Here is a 23,321-nt window from a genome sequence, read left to right as displayed (position 1 = left end):
CAAATAATAGATTTTTTTTAATCCCCCAAAATGCTTAATTTTGTCCCATTGCAATGTATAGCAAATTTGTTGCAATCCAGCATTTCAGGTAAACTGTAGTACCGGTAGGCCACTGCAGGTCCTTATGTATGAGAATTCTTCTCAAAGTACCGTCCATGGCAGCCTGTTCGATCTTGGGCTGCTTACCATAATCTGTCCAGTACATCATTCTGTAAGCATTAGAAACAAATGTCTGTGAAAATGAGATGCTTAAAACTAAACAGAATAAAACTATTTGACAGTTTGAACGAACACTCTAACAGAGTACTGTAGTGTACCACTCACTATGAAGGAGTAATGTAGTGGAATACAACAACAACAACCTGCATTTATATAGCACCCTTCACTCTCGGGGTAGCGTCCTGAAGTGCTTGACAGTGGCAGAGTCTGACCCGAAGCCAGGCGGAGTGGGGGGGTGGAGGTGACTGTAAGCACAATCAAAAAGGAAGGTCTTTAAATGGGATTTGAAAGTGGGGAGCCAGGGGGCAAGCCAGAGGGATTGAGGGAGAGAGTTCCAGAGTTTTGGGGCATAGTGGCTAAAGGCATGGCCACCGATAGTGGAGTGGAGGGGCCGAGGAACTAACAGGAGGCAGGAATCAGCCTAGCGGAGGCAATGGGTGTTGGAGTGGGAGGTAAGCAAATTGGATAGGTGTGAGGGTATGAAGGGTTTGAAAATGAGTGAGCGGATCTTGAAATCGATCCTTTCGGTAATTGGGAGCAAGTGGAGCCTGGCAAAGACTGGTGTGATGGGGGTACAGAGTTTTGTGCTCACTGTAAAGGAGTACTATTGTGTACTACTAATGCTTGTAAGTAAATATAAACAAAGCTTTGCCATGCAGGCGGCCTATTTGAAACACATTGATATCCTTAAACATTGAACATTTTTCACAAGGACTATAACCTTTCAAAAGTAACTTAAGTATGATACACCTTTAAAAGTTTGCAGAATAATAATAATAATAATCCTTGCATTTGATATAGCGCTTTTCACGTTGGGAGGACGTCCCAAAGCGCTTTACAGAACACACTGTAAAGTGAATTGACTGTATATTTGTGGGCGAACGCGGCAGCCAATTGCGCACAGCAATGTCCCACAAACAGTCGTAGATTGAAAATGACCAATTTATTATTGTTTTTGGTTTTGGAGGGATTATTATTAGGCTCTGTGTGGAGTAAGGAAACTTGCCCAAGGTTTCGCCCTCTGCCTGGAATTGAACTCAGGTCTCTCACTTGCAAAGCGAGTGCTCTAACCACTGAGCTACAGGACTCCACAGAATGTGCTCTGTTACTATCTTGTTTAGTCTGGCAACATTGACAGCTATTCTAATTAGTTTTACTTGCTCATTTCCATAACGGGTTTTGAATTCATTCAGCTAATCGTACTCTTAGGTTCTATCATTCCAGATCATCAGTTAATGTCTCATCCAAGTGTGTTAGCATTTAAATAATATATATGCAACTCTTGTGTTTTAGTTGTAACTGAATATTGCAAAGTGTATGTGAACTCTCAGGTTTATGAATGCAGTTAAATACAGCGCTGCCCTCAGCACTGATATCTCTCGGTAAGTGGAATCAGCCTGGTAAAGTTGCCAGAAATTGCAAAGGCTGTAATTACTATGTCTGTGAACTGATATTTCTACAGTAAGATTACTTACTTGTTATTGAATATAGAAAGCATTGGATTGCAAAGCTATCTTCCTTAATGTATGCTTCACATGCAATATAATCATAATATAATAATCCTTGCATTTGATATAGCGCCTTATCACGTTGTTGAGACATCTCAAAATGCTTCGCAGAAAATATTGCAAACTGTATATTTTGTGGGTGAAATGCAGCAGCCAATTGAGTATCCCATTGGCCCAGTGTCCCATAAACATTTGTCGATTGAGTAACCAAATTATTATTATTATACATTTATTTTTTAGATGAATTATTAATCTGGAAAGTGATCTGCCAATAAACTAAAAACTAGGTTCCTATTTACTGCTAGGTAGACAGAGGTGTGTGGAGCAAGGAAACTTGCCAAAGTTTTCACCCTGATCAGAAATCGAACCCAGGTTCTCTCACTTGTGAGGTGAGTTCTCTAATCAATACACTACAGGACTCCACTTCCCCTTGTATGCAAGACAATCTGCTAATGATTGCATTTCTTACCACAGAAATACAAAATAAAGCACCATACCCTCTGTTGGGATCAACAACAATCGCAGAAGGCTTGTCCATCATTCCAGACACAAGTCTTTTGTATTTCTGCCCATTGATCTGAGCCACATAAATGACATTTCTGAAAGAATCGGTCCAATAGATATTTTCAGTAACCCAGTCAACTGCGATGCCCTGTGGTGCGTGGGAGCCAGGAATCTGAAGCAGAGAAAAAGATAAGTTTTGAAGTTTGCCATCATAAGTCACAATTATCCACGTTTCCACCACATTGCTTTTCCAGGACACAAATGTCAAATGGTTGTGTTAGCTCTCGGGAGCGAATTTATTCACTGGCTTTTGTAAAGGTATTCTTTTACCACTGCTGTTGATGAATGTAAGATAGTTTAGAAACCATACCATAAAGTATGGCTGTTTTGGACTTTTTCACATGTTGCTAAATAGCTGGGAAGCTCATTGCTTGTTAATGGACTCATATATGAATCCACACAAGAAGGTGAGTAAAGATGAATTGTTTATAACTTGTTATCTCTCAGCAGAGTAATTTTATAGCTTGTTAATATTTTCACGAGTATGTTATATTCATATTCATTAATTAAGGTCCAGCCTGCCCAATCTTCAGGTGCACATCAAAGATCCCAGGACAATATTTGAAAAAAGAAGGAAGTTTCTCCTGGTTTTCTGGCTAAAGATCTACCAAAATAATTGATGATTCACCTCATGATTGCTTGTGGCTGCTTTGCCTACAAAACCAAATACTGACTTCTCAAGTAATTACTCATGAAGCACTTCGAAATGTTTTAACATAATAAGGTGCTATAAGAATGCAAGTTCTTTAAGATCTGTCTAGCATGCTTCGAAGTGCAGAATATAAATGGAGTAGATCATGTGAGTGGGATACTGATTTGAAGGGGGTTTAAATATTTTGGCTTCTAAACATGCCCAGATAATAAAATAATAATAACAATCTTAGCATTTGATCTACGCCTTACACATCTTCCAGACGTCTCAAAGTGCTTCACACAATATACTGTAAAGTGAATTGACTATATTTTGTGGGCGAAATGCGGCAGCCAATTGCACACAGCAGTGTCCCACAAACAGTCATGGATTTGCTGTGCATGACTGCATGACAAACACATGGTGGAGAATTCAACACATCCACAATGCAAATTCGTTTTCCAACAGATTTGGATTACGATCTGACTCTCTGTAGCCAGTATGAATTCTCTACCTGGCTGCAATGAAGCAAGTTGCATCCCCAGACAAAATGGCCCACAGTTTCAAAGGAATTTTGCCATGTTGTGTTACATCTGGTTTTATCTTTGCTGTGCATCGGTCATACCAAGTGTGTTAAAGAGAATGGGAGCCATCTAGACTCAACCGTTCACCCGTTCACCCTTATGCTCCCTTTCTGTGCAGTGGTACAATAGGATTTATCTACATTTATTTAATGTATGTCAATGTTAATAAACCAGAAAAATTACTTTACAAAAAAAATCTCAGATCCTAGCTGGTTATAGGTCAGGAAACAAATCACAATTACAAGTTAAATTATAGTCAATAATTGTGGGGAGAAAAAGCACAGCCTTGTTTTAGTCACAATTAATAAATGCATGAAAAATGCTGTATTAATTGCTAGAAACAGATAATACAGAATGATATATTTTGGAAAATTTAAAAGACACACAATTTCTGTTTTCTTCATGTGCACTAAGAAATACATAATAATATATAATAATAAATATCCTTGCATTTGATATAGCACCTTATCACAACTTTGAGGTGTCTCAAAGTGCTTCACAGGATAGTGTAGAGAATGTATATTTTGTGGGAGAAATGCAGCAGCCAATTGCACACAGCAGTGTCCCACAAACAGTTCTGGATGCACAAAATGTCCAATCCAAGGTTGTTTCTCATGTCGCTTTATTGGGAATAAAATCCACAGAGGATTCCATTTCCAGGGAGCAAAGCAGCCCTCGCTTCAGCCAGTAGATCCAGAATCACATCAGTGTTGGGAAAACCGAAACCACAGCGAGACAGGCAGAAATGGAAAAGATGTACAGAAAGGTAAGTGATTGGCAAATATTAATTGAAGATTACAGAAATCAATTCCAAATGAGATTATTAATGTGGTCGCTATTGAAATGTCATTATTTCTGATTTAATGCACTCAAATAGTGTTCTCTTGAAATTACATTGAGATCAGCAGCATCACTTGTCTGTCTCTTCCGTTTGTCCGCAATGTCTAGGTAGGAGATTTTCCCTGTGTGCCAGTTTGTCCAGAAGATCTTTCTGCCTTTAATGTAGACATCCATCATACTAATCCTGACAGTCTCATCTCCTTGAAACACTTGCTCATAGGCTGTGTTGGGGTCAAACGGGTATATACTTCGGATTTCATTCCCAGTCGTAATGTAGAGCACTTGATGTTCTGAACCTGAATGAAGATTACAAGGAAACATCAGACAAGATTTAACAATGTGATACATTCTCAATGCATTCGTGAAATACAGTATCCAGATCAAATCTAATACAAGAAAACAAAGTGCAAAATGATACCAACAAATACAAAGAAAATGAAGCTGAGCAAGTAAATTAATATTATATCTGAACAAACTATGTCAGCTTTTCACAGCAGCTCCCACTCCAGGTAATTTAGAAACAGTGATGGTCTTGATGAATGATATTTTCACTGAATGATCGAAGTAGATTTTTAGAACAATTTACTACCCAGTAGAGATTAGAAGCTGTTAATGCAAAATATGCGCTGTTTGGCATTGGCCCAGCCTCTTCTTGGTATGATTTCCTACACAGTTGGGAATGTTTAAGGCCAGAAAATGCAGGTGTGACTTGGAAACGACTGGGAAGGCTGAGTTTGTGAAGTGTGTGTCTCACCTCACAGTGCAAACACAGTGGATTGAATCCACAGCACCAAGAGGGTATTGCTGAACTGTTTCTCTGTGGAGGGGGTTCTGCAATAATAAATCCAACCTAAAAGCATGTGGCACTTGGGGGTTTCACATATTAATGCCTGGTTCAGTTTATTGTAGTGTGGGCACACTTTGAAGAAGTAAAACGGGGGCAGCCTAATCAATGATGCTCCAGGCGGCGAGACAGGTGCTGGCAACAATGGAAAGGGGGACACAGTCTTATAGTGTTAAACACACTGTGGCACCATTGTTCCCATGTGTGCCCAACCTGTCCTGTAATCTACGTAAATCTGGGGAAGGGGAAGGAGAGAAGAGGGGAATAAAATAAATTTAGCAGATTTCAGAAGTTCGCATAATACTGAGGTCTGTTGTTAAACAGGGGCTGCTATGTTCTCTACAACAACAACAACTTGGTGCCCTCCAGGCCGGACGGCGTCTCAAAGCGCTTCACAGTAACGGATCCTGGGGCCGAGCCAGGGGGAGGGGGAGGTAGGTGACCAAAGGCGCAGTAGAAAAGAAAGGTCTTCAGCCGAGACCTGAAAATAGGAAGAGAGGGAGCAAGGCGAAGGGAGTGGGAAAGGGAGTTCCAGAGCCTCGGGGCCTAGTGGCTGAAGGCACAGCCGCCGAGGGTGGAGCGGAAGACTCGGGGGACAAGGAGGAGGCCAGACCCAGAGGAACGAAGGCAACGGGCACTGTTTTGAGGAGAGAGGAGGTAAGAGAGGTAGGGGGGTACAGAGAAGTGGAGGGATTTGAAGACAAGGGTGAGGACCTTGAAGTCAATCTTCTCTGGGACAGGCAGCCAGTGCAGTCTGACAAGGGCTGGAGTAATCAGGGAGTGGAGTTTGGTGCGGGTGAGAATGCGGGCGGCAGAGTTTTGAATAATCTGGATTTTGTGGATGGTAGTGGAGGGGAGGCCAGTGAGGCAGGCATTAGAATAGTCCAGCTGAGAGGTGACAAGGCATGGACCAGGGTTTCAGTGGTTTTCGGAGAGAGTTATTGGCAGAGACGGGCGATGTGTCGGAGTGGAAGAAAGCGGTGCTGGTGAGGGACCGGATGTGGAGGAGGAAGGATGATTGGGGGTCGAACCTGACACCTAGGTTGCATGCGGGTTCGGAGAGTTTTAAGGGAAGGTCGAGTAGGTGGAGGAGGTGAGAAACCATGAGATTTTAGACATTGACGAGAGCCAAAGAGTATGGCTTCCATCTTGCCAACGTTCAGCTGAAGGAAGTTTGCGCTCATCCAGCCTCTGATGTCTGACAGGCAGACTGACAGAGCATCAGGGGACTGGGGGTCGTAAAGAGAGGTGGAAAAATAGAGTTGGGTGTCGTCTGGATATATGTGGAAATCTACCCCATGTCTGCGGATGACATCCCCAAGAGGGAGCATGTAGATCAGAAAGAGTAGGGGGCCAAGGATGGATCCTTGGGGTACCCCATAGGTGACCAGGTGAGAGCGGGAGGAGAAGCCGTTTGTGCAGATGTACTGCTGGCGGTTTGTAAGGTGGGACTCAAACCCGGCGAATGCGGTCCCACTGAGGTGGATGACGGAGGAAAGGCGGTGGAGGAGGATGGCGTGATCGACTGTGTTGGAACACCGCGGAGAGGTCCAGGAGGACAAGGAGGCAGAGGGAGCCCTGGTCACAGATAGAGAGGATGTCGTTTGTGACTTACTCCTGCTATCATTATTTTTTCTGTCTGTGCAGAAAGAGGTAGCTTTCTGGTAGCTCATGAGATAGTGGAGGCCTTGTGACTGATCTTCCAAAATTCTTTGGATTCTGGAAGAGTTCCATTGATTGGAAGATCGCAAACGTCACATCACTATTTAAGAAGGGTGGGAGAGAAAAGATGGGGAATTATAGATCAGTTAGTCTGACATCGGTGGTAGGGAAAATTCTAGAATGCTTAATGTCGTAGTGCGATACTTAGAGGATCACAATATGATTAGACAGAGTCAACATGGTTTTACAAAAGGGAAGTCATGAGGGTTGATCCACAAGATTAGGGCCCGTGGAATTAAGGGGAATATATTAGCATGGATTGAAGAATGGCTAACGGGAAGAAAACAAAGAGTAGGGATAAATGGGTTCTTCTCAGATTGGCGGGATGTGACTAGTGGAGTGCCACTTGGGCCTCAACTATTTACAATCTGCATCAACGATCTAGATGAGGACATAGAATTTAATATATCCAAATTCGCCGATGACACTAAACTAGGAGAGGGAGGAAACACTGAGGATGACATTAAAAAAATGTAACGAGATATAGATAGGCAAGATGAGTGTGCAAATAAGTGGCAGATGAAGTATAATGTAGGGAAGTATGAAGTGATCCACTTAGGTGGCAAAAACAGAAGAGCAGATTATTTTTTAGCATTAGCTTCAGAGGGACTTGGGTGTCCTTGTACACCAGTCACAAAACGTTAGTTTGCAGGTACAGCAAGCAATTAGGAAGGCTAATGGTATGTTGGCATTTGTTACGAAAGGGTTAGAATATAAGAGTAGGGAAGTCTTGCTGCAACTGTATAGGGCCCTAGTGAGACCGCACCTAGAGTATTGTGTGCGGTTTTGGTCTCCTTATTTAAGAAAGGATGTACTCGCCTTGGAGGGGGTACAAGGTAGATTCATTAGGTCGTTACCAGGGATGAGGGGGATGAGTTATGAGGATTGGTTGAGCAATTTAGGCCTATATTCTCTAGAATATAGAAGAATGAGAGGTGATCTTATAGAAACCTATAGGTTTATTGAGGGGCACGACAGAATAGATAGTGGGAGACTTTTTCCCCTGGTTGGAGAAACTATAACCAGGGGTCAGAGTCTTAAAATTCGGGGTAAGCCCTTTCGCACTGAGTTGAGGAAAAACTTCTTCACTCAGAGGGTAGTGAATTCATGGAATTCTCTATCCCAGAGGGCTGTAGATGCTCAGTCCTTGAACATATTCAAGACTGAGATTGATAGATTTCTTGTGGATAAAGGGATTAAGGGATATGGGGATAAAGCGGGTAGGTAGAGTCAGAATAGATCAGCCATGATCTTATTGAATGGCGGGGCAGGCTCGAGGGGCCGAATGGCCTACTCCTGCTTCTAATTCTTATGTTCTAATGTTCTTATGTGCAGAGGAAAGGTGGGTGGGGGCGGAGGGGGGGGGGGGTGGGTTAGGGTTTCAGGACAGAACCCCTATTATACATGAAACAAGAAATCCTCACTAAGATAGCGATAAACATGTCCATCCTATATTTTTGCTATGTTTACAATTATTAGCTATTTTACACATAACTGAACATGCTAAAAGTCAGATTCAACAACTATTCAAATATATGAATTAAATTGGTAACTGAAAATTAAACTTTCTCTTGCTCAGTAAACTTTGTAATTTGCTACTGCTGCGTCTTAGCCTCCACAAGGTTTCTATATTTAATGATTGTTAATGCGAACGATTGGAGCTAAGAGGCCAGTCTGCAATCAGTTCATTTTTATACTTTAGATTTATGCCATCAGATTTGCAAGCAAATTTAGTATCAATAGTAAAAGGTTGCATTGGTCAAATAAACAGGTGTTGATACCATTCAGCTCAGCCATATATACACAAACCACTCACATAACGAATAGCCCAAAGCAGTAGAATAAGAGGACATAGGTTTAGAATTGTAAAGGGCGATTTCAGGACAAATACCAGGAAATATTTCTGTACGCAGAAGGTAATCAATGACTGGAAAAAGGTTGCTAGGAAAGGCAAACCAGAACACTGGACTCATCAGAAACATTCCGCTAAACTTACCAAGCTTGTTTCCCATCGGGCTTCAACTTTCACACAATACCAATTTGAGAATTCTCAAAACAGAGAAGCCAATCGACTTTGTGTCAAAGACTACCAAGTCAAGAAATATGAACACAATCCCCTCTCCCCAATTATACTGCAGTGGAAGGAATTTTGCCTCTGGCAAAGGGGTCAAAAGCAAGTGGACATGATAAATTAGAGCTGAGCTGGTTAAAATTAGAATACATGTCTTCAGAAAAATGGTTGTAAGAATGTGGAATCTACTGCCCCAGAAGGCAATAGATGTATAATTAATTATGTTATGGGATGTTTGAAAGGTTTGGAGGGAGGAAGAAAGGGAGGGAACCAAGAAGTAAGGATATTAAGTGATGTGGAGAAAAAAGGGAAATGGGATCAGAGGTTTGGCATAATTTAATAAAAACAGGCTTGGCTGAACAGCTATTCATATTCAATGAACACATAGAATTGCCTAATATTATCTAATCTATCCCTCCTCCGCCCTCCACAGAATGGTCCATTTAGTTCAGTGGTATAAATTACACCCTAAAAGTTGCAATTTAACTTCATTTATGTCTTGCTGATCTGGCAGAGACGCTAGGCTTGAACATGAAAAATAGGCACTTTAATGTGTTACAGAAAGGAATCTAACATCCATGAAAACTCCTATCCTAGCAACAAAAATGAATACATTCAGAAAAATAGGAGTGAGCAAAAATTGGGAAAACAACCAAAAATCCATCTTTGTTCATATAACTCCAGACATGATCTTCTCCTCTATGACTCTGCATAATAACTAGCAATACACCAACAACAACTTGCATTTAAATACTTGCGTCTTTTACACGGGGCAATGTCTAGGAGTGCTTAAGAGTGGCAGAGCCTGACGTTGAGCTGGGGGGGGTAGGAGGAGGTGACCATAAGCACGGTCGAAGAGGAAAGTCTTTAGTTGTGATCTAAAAGAGAGGGAGGAGGGGCAAGGCAGAGGGATTGTGGGTGAGAGTTCCAAAGCTTCAGGGTGAAGTGGCTGAAAGCCCAGCCGCTGATAGAGAAGCAGAGGGGACGAGGGACAAGCAAGAGGCCAGACCCAGCCGAGCGGAGGCAGTGGGTAGTGGAGTGGGGAAAAAGGTCAGAAAGGTAGGGAGGTGCCAGGGCGTGAAAGGGAATTGCAGACAAATGAGAGGATCTTGAAATAGATCAAAATAGATAAATTGGGCAAAAATACAGGATGAAAATTTTTAATCTTGAGGAAACAAAACAACCATTATAAGGCGACTTTGACCTTTGCTTTTACTCCACTATTCACAGGCTCTGTTTAATACCTCAATTCCTAGGGCTAGGTACAACACACCATTCCACAGATGGGGCATCAGTAATTAAGCACACAGTGATGTCACATTGCTGAGCTGATGAATCATCTGGTTCAATCCATATCAGTATCTGCATGCAGAACATACTTCTATTTATAAAACACTAAAACTCTTTCTAATATGACTAAATAAACAGACAATACATTGATACTCATGTTATATTAATTCATCCATTGATCTAATCAAAGCAGGTCATTGACACCAATATACCGGATTGAATGGCCTCTTGTGTTGTAGATTTCTGTGGTACTTTACTGTGATGTGATTGGAACTATTACATTTTCCTTCACAGTGGGGCACAATTTGAGTCCACTTAGCTGACCTGGCTGCACATTCACCCCTACCCTTATATTTAACGATTCAGCGATGCTGCAGCAATCCTTCTTTGAAACTTGGACCCTCTTGAAAACCAGTCACCGAGTTCAGACTCGGGCCCAATCACTGTGACTGGAGGTCAGACCTACAGCCAATCATTAGTTATCATCTGGCCTCATTGGCTGCATTTATCACCACTCGTAATGAACACATTACAAGTCAATTTTCACACCTATATAATTTCAATTTTTCCTATGTTCACGCTACATCTCATGAAAAGATATTCTGCACGTTTAATACGGTTAACTGTCAATTAGAGGGTATTCATGCTTCTACAGATGTAGCGGAGCAGATAACTATTAGTATGCAAATTTTAACTCATCATTAAACACTTTGTACTTATTACCCTCTGTTTTACAGCTGTGGTTATGACTTCTTCTGTAATTCTTTCCGCAGATGCACATGTATGACCCTTTGGTGTTATTGCAGTACTGTGAGCAGGATCCAAACTGTAGGCACTCGTTGATGTCTGGAAGCAGAAAAATGGTGTTTCTCTCAAAAATAACTTCCAAGTACAGTACGATTTCTAAAACAAAGTTCTGTTTTGTCACTGGGAACTTTTAAAATTCCTGCACGATTCACTTCAATTTTGAAATTGTACAAAAAAAAACTTGCATTTGATACAGCATCTCATCACATTGTCAAAATACTTCATAGGACTTTCTGTAAAGTGTAGTGACTGTGTATGTGTAGGCAACGTGCATTTGGAACCCTGGAAGCGATGATATTGAATTGCAGCATTAAATTCATATCACTCGCAAACTGTCTACCTGCTCTAACATTTACTGATGGCCACATTTCCCATTAATTTCATTCATTCTCACAACAACAACAACAAGAATTCCATTTATAGAGCGCCTTTCACGTTGGGAGGACGTCCCAAAGCGCTGAAATTCCCGTTGTACCTTAAACACATCAAACACATCAACATTGAAAATGAACCAGACGATGAAATATTTATACGGTGAAATTATTTGATCCTTTTGCAATTTATATTCTTCTGGGCACTTTTCCCACTTAGTGTTATCATAAAACACTCCCCAAATCAAGTAAACATGTATTAAATATCACACAGATTTTCTCTCTAAACAATCCCAAGAATGTGGCTGAACCTGAAACTCAGTGGATGCACCCAACTTCACTGAAATGATATTTCTGTTTTGTGAACCTACCATCCATATTGCCCGTTGACCTCTGTGAGTAGGCTACTAATTCCATGTCAATTAGTTTGATATGAACAGCCTTGTGGTGTGCTCAGTACTTGAGCAACTCGATATAAACTGCCTGAACTCATTTCACTGTAGACCTTTACAGCCAGCAGAGAGAAGAGACATTTTTATTTCATCTCTGGATTCAAACACAGTTCCCAAAGGTGAAAAGGTGCAGTTATCTACTGTGGAATCTAGTCCCTCACAGTATTGTAGATTTAATTTCATGGCTCGCAATACCTCATCATTTTTGATTATGAACAATGCAAACTTTCGGCATAAATTGAGGAGAATCCTTCTCATGTCAGACACCAACAGCTAAATAGCATGGAAAAAAGAGACAGCTACCTTCACACTGCTTTGTGGCTTTGTTTCTCTGAAAGCCAGGCTGGCATTCACAGAAAAGTGAAGATTGTGTCCGGTTACAATAGGCATCAATCCCACAAGGATTCACATCATAACAATCAAATTCATTATAATCTGAGAAAGGAAATAGAAAGATCTTTAAAAATGACAGCAGTCCTCAAACTTTGGGTTCCTGTTTCTGAGGAAGATGCACAACGGAAGAAATCGTGGAACAAAAGAAAGACTATTTGGTTAATTAAGCCTGGACAGTCCCTAAAATCCTTACCCTGTTTAGAGAATTCACCCAATTCATTATGTCTCCCAAGGAAGGGCACCATCAAGACACTGCTTAAATCCTGAAGTCAATTGAGCAAAAGTTCCCTTATAATCTTCCATCTCTATATCTCCATATCTCCTCTCTCGCTCTTGCCACCACATAATAGTGTAATGATGTAAACAAGACATTGACACCATGCCCAGCCTCCCCCAACATAGTTCCAATCCTAGTGTATTCAGAAAGCATAACTGCTCAGTAACCACAAGTGACTACATTATATACAGTAACTAAACCAATTCTTTAAGATCATGTTGCTTTACCTATTGTATTGTTTAATACTAAATAACGTTGGCCCTTCTGATAATAATTTCAAGTTTAAAGCTGATAAAAAAAAGCATTGTGGGACAATATTCAATCCATATCCACAAAACCCATCAAGTGTCCATGGATGGGACTGCTAATCACTTACAGTAATTTAGTTTAAAATTGAAACATATTTTTATCTACATCTTAAAAATAAATGGAGCTCTGCTTTTTTAACAGGTTTGCAATTCTTGCCTCTGCTGAACGAACAGAGGTTCATGAACAAACTCTCGGCTATCACTTTTCCGATGTTTATAGCTCTGTATAAACTGGCTGGCAGTTTATTTGCGAGGTGATTGATTAGAATAAGCTGTTAAAGGGCACATAAAACTTACAATACAGCTTGGGTTTAGGGAAGTTGTGTAAAGGAGCAATTAGTAATTGCTAATGACACTTTATCCTATCTGGAATAAAATAGTATTCAATAAGATCTTTTAAACTGACATTGGTTGCTAAGGGGATGGAAAGAGAACAGACATAGAAAAGGACTAAAATTACAATGTTCAAGATTTAAGGTAGTTCAGTACAAAGATGCCAACTACCAATAAACAGATGTAAAGAGCTGCAAAACCATCACCTGATCTTCCTGTTAATGGGTTCAGAACGTCAGAAGTTTAAGATTTGAAGCACTACACTTGGTTTATAATCCTCGCGAAATAGCAGCTTCTTTTAAAGTCAGACGTTGTCAACTCGATTGAGTTGGATATGTTCTTCATAAACTTGCTCTTAGAGTTACCAATATGTATGGACTTTACCAACCCAACTGGAAATAAATGCCAGCAAGTCTAAGCAACTGTGTCACAAACACATCAATAAAACTGTCAAGCTTTCTCTCAAGGAGACCCACAAGGCTGCAGCAGACAGGGGAAATGAAGGAATGCTGCGACAATATCCAGCAGTGTCGACCCTGCACTTTCAGTTTTATATCGGCAAATACACAAGCAATTATGCCTAGGCTAGGAAATGCTTTCATTAGGACTTACTTCTAACGCAATCTTGTTCATCAGACTCATCAGCTCCACAGTCATTGAACATGTCACATTGAAGCTCGGTTGGTATGCACTTCCCATTGCTGCAAGCAAACTCATCCTTCCCACATGGTCTGTGGATTTGGTTACCTATTAGTTAAATAGACAAGAGCTCTTGCTGAATTATTGCATTAACATGCCAAAGTTCTATTGCAAATACACAAAGCGAAGGCTATTTAAAAAAGCTAAAGCAATGTCCATTTCACAGGTTGCGAAATATTTGTCTTTGACTAGCAATGGGTGATAATTACCCTGGTGAATTCACATATCTAAATGTCAGACTGGCTGTGATGCACATGGGACTGTGTTTAGTGTCGATGATAAAATGGAGTGATGTTAGTGTGGTCGAACTTCTTAAATATGAAAGTAGGGAGAGCAATAAGTCAACTGTGTGACATCAATTCATGTCACTGCAGGCTATCACTAAATGCCATGGGTTCTGTCCCAATGTCCCACAGCTGTGTTAAATACATTAAGCTGGAATCCTTTCATAACTAGCAAATGATGTTAACTCATGTCAAATAGCATTGGCAGTTGAGAACAAGTTTATATAGTTCTAATTGCTAACAGAAATGATGCACACAGAGTTTAGCACAACATGTACAGGCTGTTTCCTGGCCTGCAGCAAATTTTGTTGCCAGGCTTGAACAATATCTCCCATTATAAGAGAGCCTCAAAATGTCCATTTGATTACTTAAGATCTGTTAGGCGACAATTTTTTCAATGTTATTAAAGAGACAGGCGCACAAACAGCTCTTTAATAATGTTAAAGAAAATGAATGGCTTCCTGGAATGCCTCAGAAATGGTCGACTTCTAGGTCATCAGGTCATTGCTAGTGTGACTTCCTGTACGCTTGTGTGTTTTGCGTAAGAAGTGCAGCTGATATCACTTTGCAAAGTCAATGACATTATTCTTGCACATGGAGTGCATGTACAGCCTGCAGGAAGTGCAATATGATTGCCATGTTATTGATAGCTTTGGCTTATAGTTCAGCTCTTGAGCTGAGATGCACAGGCAGAGAACACTGAAATCTGGCATTTCAATAATCTCTGGCAATGCAATCAGAACTCTAATTCAGACTTCCTGCTTTACATATCTCCACGAATGAAAGACAGACATATCATGTTGGTTCCAGAGTACAAACATGGCACTAAATAGTTTTAAATAACAAATAAAGCTCTCTCAAAGTCAAAACACAAAATGCTGCAGATGCTTGAAATCTGAAACAAAAACAGAGAGAGCTGCGAAAACTCAGCAGGTCAGGCAGCATCTATGAAGGAAGGAAAGTGAGTCAATGTTTTGGGTCCACGACCCTTCGTCAGAACCCTTCGTGAGGTTCTGATGAAGGGTCATGGACCCGAAATGTTGACTCACTTTCCTTTCTTCATAGATGCTGCCTGACCTGCTGAGTTTTCCCACCTCTCTCTGTTTTTGTTTCTCTCATTGTCAGTCCACTTGACCAATGCAATCTGTATTCTTCTTTTCAATCTCTGATCCTGCAAAAATCCTTATGATGAAAAAAAAGCCTTGTTATTTAAAACTAGAATTGTGTACATTTGAAGACTGAATCTAATTTGCGATGATTTCTCAATGGAATTTCTCAACAGCAGCTCTAAATTGCAAATAAAATCTACTTCTATTAACGGTAAATAGGTCACATCTGTGGGAATTCTGCTCTTGAAGATGATCAAGTCAGTTAGATTTCCCGTGGGTCAGTGTGTTAAAACTTCCAGCTTTCTAAGGGAGATATTATTGCGGTTTAGAGTTGTTATTAAGGAATCTAGTTGGACATTGTTACAGTTGAGACCTCACAAGATTGCAAGATTGGTTTGGATGAAGGCAGCCCTTTGGCTCATTTGATTTCATTCTCCCATCACAGAATCATTTTCATAAATAAATGAGTCCAGTGTCCTAGTCTTGATCACCCGTCCTGGCAACCAGTTTCAATTATTAATTACCCTCTGGGTAAAGAAAAAGTTCCTGAACTTGCCCTTTGCAACTCTAAATCTACTCATTGCTTCTTGGACTGTTCTTCATTATGTTTGTCAACAACAACAACAACAACAAGATTCCATTTATTGAGCGCCTTTCACGTCGGGAGGACGTCCCAAGGCGCTGTACAGTTGGGTCAGGACCCGAGCAAGATAATGTCCCCATTATCTCAAATAATTGTTGATTAAACAGTTAGATTGATGCACGAGGAAGGTAGCAGGATTAAATGCAATCTTTTAATTGCAGGTGCAAATGATTCCTCTGCTCATCTATTCGCTCCCTCTTGAAAACAATTTGCAAGTGTTGATTTGCGATTCATTTGGTAATTGATCCTTTCTTGGCTGTTTGAAACATGCAAAACATTAAGTGCCTAGATTAACACAAGTATGATTCAGAAAAGCATGGATACACTTACCACAATCCATTTCATCCGAGTTGTCCCCGCAGTTATCGATTTCATCACAAATACGTTCCGGTCGCAGGCACACTCTGTTGTTTTTACACCTGAATGCTCTTGTAGGTGGGCACTCAAACTTTACTTTTAAAAAAATAACAAAAGGTTATCATTACAGCCTCACAATGGAGATAAATTCAAGGATGTGCTTCAATCACTTTAAAGAAAAAAACAACAAAATTACATTTGTAAAGCTCTTTTCACATCAGGAGGATGGTCCAAGGTGCTGAACCGTCAATGATCGGGATGCGAGCTTGGGGCGCAGGATTGGGATGAGGGAGAGCAGAGAGGGAAGGAGAGCGGCTGAAGCCACGGTCAAAAAGGAGGGTCTTGAGTCGTGCCTTGAAGGAGGTAAGAGAGGGAGCAAGGCCAAGGGACTGTGGGATGGAGTTCCAAAGAGTGGGGGCATAGAGGCTGAAAGTCCAGCCGCCGATGGTAGTGCGGGTTGGGCAGGAGACCTGGAGAAGGCCGGAGCCTGCTGAGCGGAGGGAGTGAACAGATTGATAGGGAGTCAGCAGGTCAGAGATGTAGGAGGGGCAAGGCCTTGGAGGGCCTTGAAAGTGAGGCCGTGGATTTTGAATTCTATCCTCTGAGGGATGGGGAGCCAGTGGAGCCGGTGAGGGTGGGGGTCACAGAGCTTGTTGTGGGAGAGGACACAAGTTGCAGAGTTCAGGATGATCTGCAGCTTGTGGAGGGAAGAGTTGGGGAGGCCGACAAGGAGGGAGTTTCCGTAGTCGAGCCTTGAAGTGCCGAATACATGTACGAGGGTTTCGGAGGCCTGAGGGGTGAGGCAGTGGTGGAGTCGGGCAATGTTGCGGAGATGGGGGAAGGCAGAGCAGGTCATGGCCTGGATATGGGGGAGAAAGGACAGTTGAAAGTCGAACAAGACACCCAGGTTCCTAACATGGCCAACATACCACACGTTTCAGGGTTTTCGTCAGAATTGTCTCCACAATCATCTTCACCATCACACAGCCAAGATAGAAGCTTGCAAAGCGTATTGTTGCACTGAAACTCATCTACATTGCAGATTGTTTTCACTGGAAGATATAAGTATTGAACAACTATATCTTATATATATTCTCAATTTTTTAAAACAAGGGAGTTTTGTCTCAATGTACTGGCCAACAATTCCCCTAGCTACTTTACGGCTGTGTGAGGGGTATTGCTGTATGCAAACCAAAATTGGCTGCTTCATTTGCTGACAAATACACAGTCACCAAACTTTATGGAAATCTCTATGAAGTGCTTCAAGATGTTTTGAAGTGATAAGGTGCTGAATCAAATGCAAGGATTATTATTATGATTATATATAGGGTCATCAATTTTAAAGCAAATTGCTCAGTAATACAAGTGTTCTTATACATATTCAAAAACCTGGCTTTTTTGGAGCTATTTGAATTTTTCCCCAAATCCATGTAATACTTTATCTTCGGGGGTTTGCTCTACTAAGTCAGCTTTTTAAATCTTGCATGTAGCGCTGCATCTGTCAGGAACTCAATGAGATGTAGGGTCCAGCATACTCAGAACTTTCAGTCTGCCTGCTTAGACAAAGATTTAAGTGGCTTTGCCTCAGGTTAATTTCAGATACCTGAAGGGGATGCACACAACTGGTACTATAAAGGAATCTCTGTGACAAATGCATTCCTCGAGTGATAGTTCCACTTATAAAATGAGCACATACTAGCATTTGCTTTGCTGGGTCAATGCAGCTCTTGTATTCCCTGCCTACAATGAGGATGCCTTTTGGAAAATGTGCCATGACTGTTGGTATCTCCTGCCACAAATAAAATCAGTCTTTCGATCACATTTATATCTGGAAATAAAGATAGATTTTGAGTTGTATTCCATTGGGCCAAACTAATGGTGTGCTATTTAAGGTTCCTCTTTCTTTTGATATCAGTGGTGGGTCTTCTTCCTAGATATAAACCAGGTTTACTTCTTGCCCTTTCTCTTACCAAGGCTTTCAAGTCATCCCTTAAACAACTGAATAACAAGAGGACTTGCAGATTTATTAAAGATACACTGCGCCTGAACTTTCAACTAGTCTTAGTTTGTAAGACCATTTTGCTTTAGTATTTCTATGGACCAAATTTAAGATTTTTCCACAAATCTGAACCATCTTACACGATGAGGCAAAAATAGCTTAAGTTCTGGTCCTCTCATGTTACAGGCATAATGTTGGCACCAATATTTGTGAACCAATATTTCAAACGATCTTAATTAGAAACTCAGCGCAGAAGTGCTCTAAAAATATATAAAATCACTTATAAATGTAATTTAATCTTTACACTTGATTTTTGCCTTTGACATCAGGAGGATGTCTCAAAGGGCTTCACCGGATATGCAGCTAAGTGTAATGACTATGTATTTTGTAGCTTTGCCTCGCTATTGAACACGGTGCCATTCTGACTGCAGCTTGCAAAATATGAACCTAATTTCTTGTCTGTGTCTGCGGTTCACATTATTTCTAATGATAAAATTGTGTAGTAATTTTGGAAAAATACATATTTTTTGTAAAACACGATTATACAATCATGTTGGCTCTAAAAAAAAATTGCTTTTGCATCAATCTAAAAGTTATGAGCTCAAGGCATTTGTGCAAGGGTGAAGTGAATGCAAAATCAGTTCGCCTGTGTTTTAGCATTTTACGAACGCTTCAGTGCCTTGTGCGCTTGTTTCTCTCAGTCAGTCATTGCTGCTGTGCGTCTCCAGCTAGGAGAGCATGTGTGGAACAATGGATCACTTTACAGATGTGCCAACAATCTGCTAGATTAAAGCGGCGGCTCTGTGTGGAGGGCTTTACGGGAAATGGCAACCGCCTCTCTGTACCACCCGCTGTCACCCTCTCCCTTCCCTCCATCATTCTGGCCAATGATCAGTGTTACTTTCCCAGGGACTGTGATGATGAGCTGTGCATCCCAACTGAAGCATGCTGAAATGTTTCAGGTATTCAGTGCACCACTCAAAACATCCAGCTCTGAAGAGACTTCAAAGCTGTGATCATAAGACTAGCTACCATATGGCAATGGAATTCACTGAGCGTAAGATGTTGATGGTTGCTTATGAAATCCTGAATAAACAAATGCTCATTAACATAGCGGCACCTTCTGCTTTTAGCATAGACTGTTCTGTAAAACTGAAAGAGAAGATAATAAAAATGTAGTAATTAAAACGATATCCCTGTTACCTTCATTGCAGCTTTCTTCATCACTGCCATCCAGACAGTCAGCCTCGCTGTCACAGTGCCATCTGATAGGAATACAGTGCCCGTGCTTACACTGGAACTGATCTTCTTTACATGTAATTACACAGTCCTTCTGTTAATAGAAATCACATGCAAGATTTAATTTAATCATGTATGTCACTCATGGCATATGGATAATTAAAAAAGGAGTCACAAATTACAAAGGTGCGTTGTTAATCATCTGTGGTGATGGGTTTTCGCTTGTGTCAGACACCAGACTAACCAAAAAAAACTGTAGCAAATTCTGAAGAAGCCCCAAATCCAAGTCTCTTCCTTTGTTTCCTCTGAAGGAATGTTGCCAAGTACAATTTGCCAGTGCCATTAGGTAAGGATAAAGATAAAACACGACACGAGTGAAATAGACAAAGCGGTTTACAAAACTATGCAAAATGTAATTCACCCCTTAAACAGAGTTACATTGAATCAAAAGGCACGTAAACAGGCCATTTGGCTAAACTAACCTGTGCTGTTATTTATATTGAACACAAGCCCCCACTCCTCCTATTCCCCTTCACATGCAGGTCAACTGAATCTCCAATTTATACATTTTCATATTGTGCATTTGCAACATTGCCACTGAATACAAATCATTTCAGAATAGATCATCAGAATTAGCTTTGGCACTTTATAATCCAAAATCAATAAAACAAACACAATTGTAAATACAAATAAATTAGTTTAAAATGGTCCCTGCACTCACATAACATCACTTTTTTCTCTTGTATGTTCTTTCACTGCCTGCTTGTAAGTTTCTACATCTTTTCTAACCATAATACTTTTATTCTCCTTTTTTCCAGACCTACCATCAATTTTGATATTAATAGGGTAAGAGAAATGTCAAATTTTAGCTGGAACGTTTTCAGAATATTCTACATGTATGAAAAAAGACATTTCAGAAAAATTTGGTGTGCTAACATATTTCAAATAACCCTGTAAAATCACCCCCAACAATAGAAGTCTTTTGCTATTTCGAAATGAGCTAGGTCAGAATAAAATGTGAAAAAATATTTTGAATTTTTTCAAAACAAATTCTTAAATAAAAAGCTGGACTGTTTTGCTTTAGTCGACGAAAACTCTTAATGGCTTTTAATGGTTGATGTGTATTAATAGGATTAAATTAGTGTAGATGTTCAGAAAATACAGAAGATGGCACCCTGGAGCCAGTAAAACAAGGAAAGGAAGAAAAATCATCGGGCAACAGTGGAATAGGATACCACACAATGTATATTGGTTATTTGATATTGACACCACCCTTCTATTATACGCAGAAAAACACCACCAATTACTCTTCTATGAAAGACAGTAAATATCCATCAAATGCAATCTTCCTCATGGACGGTAGCTTCAGACAATGAATATCAGAAGAGAAAGTATTTGAAAAAGCCAGAGTCAGAACTCATGTTATTTTCATGCTCACCCTTATCAAAAAAAGCACAACAAATTACATTTGTACAGGGCCTTTCACATCAGGAGGATGTCTCAAGGCACTGGACAGTCAATGATTTGAAGCTGAGCATGGTGGGGGGGGGGTGGAGGGCAGGGTGGGTAAGGGTAGGAGGGTGGACGAATGCACGGTCGAAGAAGAGGGTCTTGAGACGTGCTTTGAAGGAGGCAAGAGAGGGAGTAAGACAAGGAGAGGCTGAAGGCTTGACCGCCGATAGTGGTCAAACAGGCCAAACAGGGGACCTGGAGCCTGCTGAGCAAAGGGAGTGGACAGATTGATATGGGTTCAGAAGATTTCTCTGAGATTGAGTGAGATAGATAGAGGTAGGGAGGGGTAAGGCTGTGGAGGGCCTTGAAGGCAAGGACGAGGATTTTGAACTCTATCCTCTGAGGATATGGTTTTCAAGTTGCATTTGTGTTACTTGTCAATAAACCTATCAAAGGAGAAATCTTTTGAATAAATTCTTGTTTAAAAAAACTGTTGCTGCATTCAATACAAGACTTGAAGAAATGCACTTGCTTCGCATTCCATATTGAAAAATAATCACTCCTTATGTTTGATTACTGATTTCTCAGCCTATTTATAATTTTTATAATGTTGTACTTTTTAAAATTATTTTTCAACAATTCTGAATCTTTTCTTTTTTTCCAGCCCTACTGTTGATTTTGATATTAATAGTCTTCAAGAAAAGTCAAATATCAACATAGCTTTAACACTTCTTTTCACATAGCAGAAAATGTCTTTTGTTTCAAGAACAAATGAGGTAGATTTACACTGGAAAATAGTGTCTTGGGATACAGTACGTATATAGTTTGGGACACATGTCAAGCGACTACCAGGATGGTGAAAGGGGAACTAGATGGACCTTGGTTTTCTTTCGCTAGAAAATTCTTATGTTCTTATAGCCAGAACATTTTCCAAATATTCTACATGGGTCAAGAAGGTGATGTAACACTGCTTTCATGTTTCATTGGCCTCTCAGGATCAAGTGGCTTATCCACAGTGGGGGAGGAGAAAAGAGGGCGATATCACAGGTGATTCCAACGCATCCCTCACACAATGTCCATTAGCACACCTGCAACAGGAGTTCCTAGACAGGAGAGGAAATCCTTCCCAATTTTTTCTTCCCTATCCCAAGATGCTGAGACCACATGGCACAACACCCTTAGTCTAGCCAAGGCTGAGATTAGTTAACTCAACATGTAGCGGGCATCAAATTCCCAATCTTCATCACTCAGTTACTCACTGAATAAATTTGCTGGTTCACCGAGGGAACCAGGCCCTGTATTTTTGAAGCTTGATCTCTTTTCTTCTAAGAAAACTTGCAAACATTATAAACGATTATCACATCAGTGTTCAAAATGCATAACACATTAATAAATAAATTATCCCTCTCTCCACGCCTTCAAAACCCGCCAAAAGACATCAATAAATAAATAATCTGTTTCGACCAATTTCCCCACCACACCCTTCCCCCAACTCAGTTTGGGCTTCCACTCAGCTGTATTAATCGTTCTGAGATATCCTTCCTATTTGAAAGGTGCTCTACAATCTGTGGAGTCCTGTCGTATATTGGTTAGATCACTCGTCTCGCAAGCAAGAGGAGTTGAGGTTTGATTCCCGGGTAGGGCCAAACAGTGGCAAAAACAAAACAACAACAAAATTACATTTGTATAGATGGGGAGACGGGGGTTGGGGTGGGGGAGGGTGGAGGACGGGGGGGGAATCCAGGGAAACCAAAAGCATGGTCTTGAGGAGGGTCTTGAGGTGGGTCTTGAAGGTGGCGAGGGAGGGAGCGAGACGGAGGGACTGCAGGATGGAGTTCCAGAGGGTGGGTGCAGAGTGGCGGAAGGCCAGCCTGCTGATAGTGGGGTGAGCAAGGCTAGGGACGTGACGCTGAGCGAAGGGAGCAAACAGGATGGTAGGGAGTTAGGAGGTCGGAGAGGTAGGGGGGAGCAAGACTGTGGAGGGCTTTGAAGGTGAGGACCAGGATCTTGAACTGTATCCTCTGTGTGATGGGAAGCCAGATGGAGTTGGGCAAGGATGAGGGTGATAGGGTCGCAAAGCCTAGTGCGGGAGAGGACATGGGCTGCAGAGTTCTGGATGATCTGCAGCCTGTGGAGGGAGGAGTTGGGGAGGCCGACAAGCAATGAGTTTGCATAGTCGAGCCTCGATGTAATGAAAGTATGCATGAGGTTTTCGGTGGCCTGCGGTGTGAGATAGAGTTGGAGCCGGGCAAAGTTGCGGAGGTGGGGGAAGGCAGAGCGGGTCATGGTGCAGATGTGGGGTAGAAAGGATAGTTGAGGGTCAAA

General features: G+C 41.1%; 1 protein-coding gene across 1 annotated transcript in view; it reads right to left on the bottom strand.

Annotated features, from left to right (window-relative positions):
- The window catches only part of LOC103180487 (low-density lipoprotein receptor-related protein 1), a 552,054-nt gene that overhangs the window by 27,395 nt on the left and 501,338 nt on the right, over positions 1–23,321 (bottom strand). Inside the window, exons 70-78 of the mRNA XM_042336207.1 lie at positions 19,509–19,638; positions 17,236–17,358; positions 16,280–16,402; positions 13,827–13,961; positions 12,207–12,338; positions 10,997–11,119; positions 4,401–4,642; positions 2,225–2,403; positions 103–209 (exon numbers count right to left, since the gene is read on the bottom strand). Of these exons, the coding sequence (XP_042192141.1) occupies positions 103–209; positions 2,225–2,403; positions 4,401–4,642; positions 10,997–11,119; positions 12,207–12,338; positions 13,827–13,961; positions 16,280–16,402; positions 17,236–17,358; positions 19,509–19,638 (1,294 nt within the window). The remainder of the gene's footprint in view (positions 1–102; positions 210–2,224; positions 2,404–4,400; positions 4,643–10,996; positions 11,120–12,206; positions 12,339–13,826; positions 13,962–16,279; positions 16,403–17,235; positions 17,359–19,508; positions 19,639–23,321) is intronic.

The sequence above is a fragment of the Callorhinchus milii genome, unplaced genomic scaffold (assembly GCF_018977255.1).
Source record: "Callorhinchus milii isolate IMCB2004 unplaced genomic scaffold, IMCB_Cmil_1.0 Scaffold6, whole genome shotgun sequence".
In the NCBI taxonomy this organism is placed as follows: domain Eukaryota; kingdom Metazoa; phylum Chordata; class Chondrichthyes; order Chimaeriformes; family Callorhinchidae; genus Callorhinchus; species Callorhinchus milii.
This window is presented reverse-complemented; position numbering and strand designations above follow the sequence as displayed.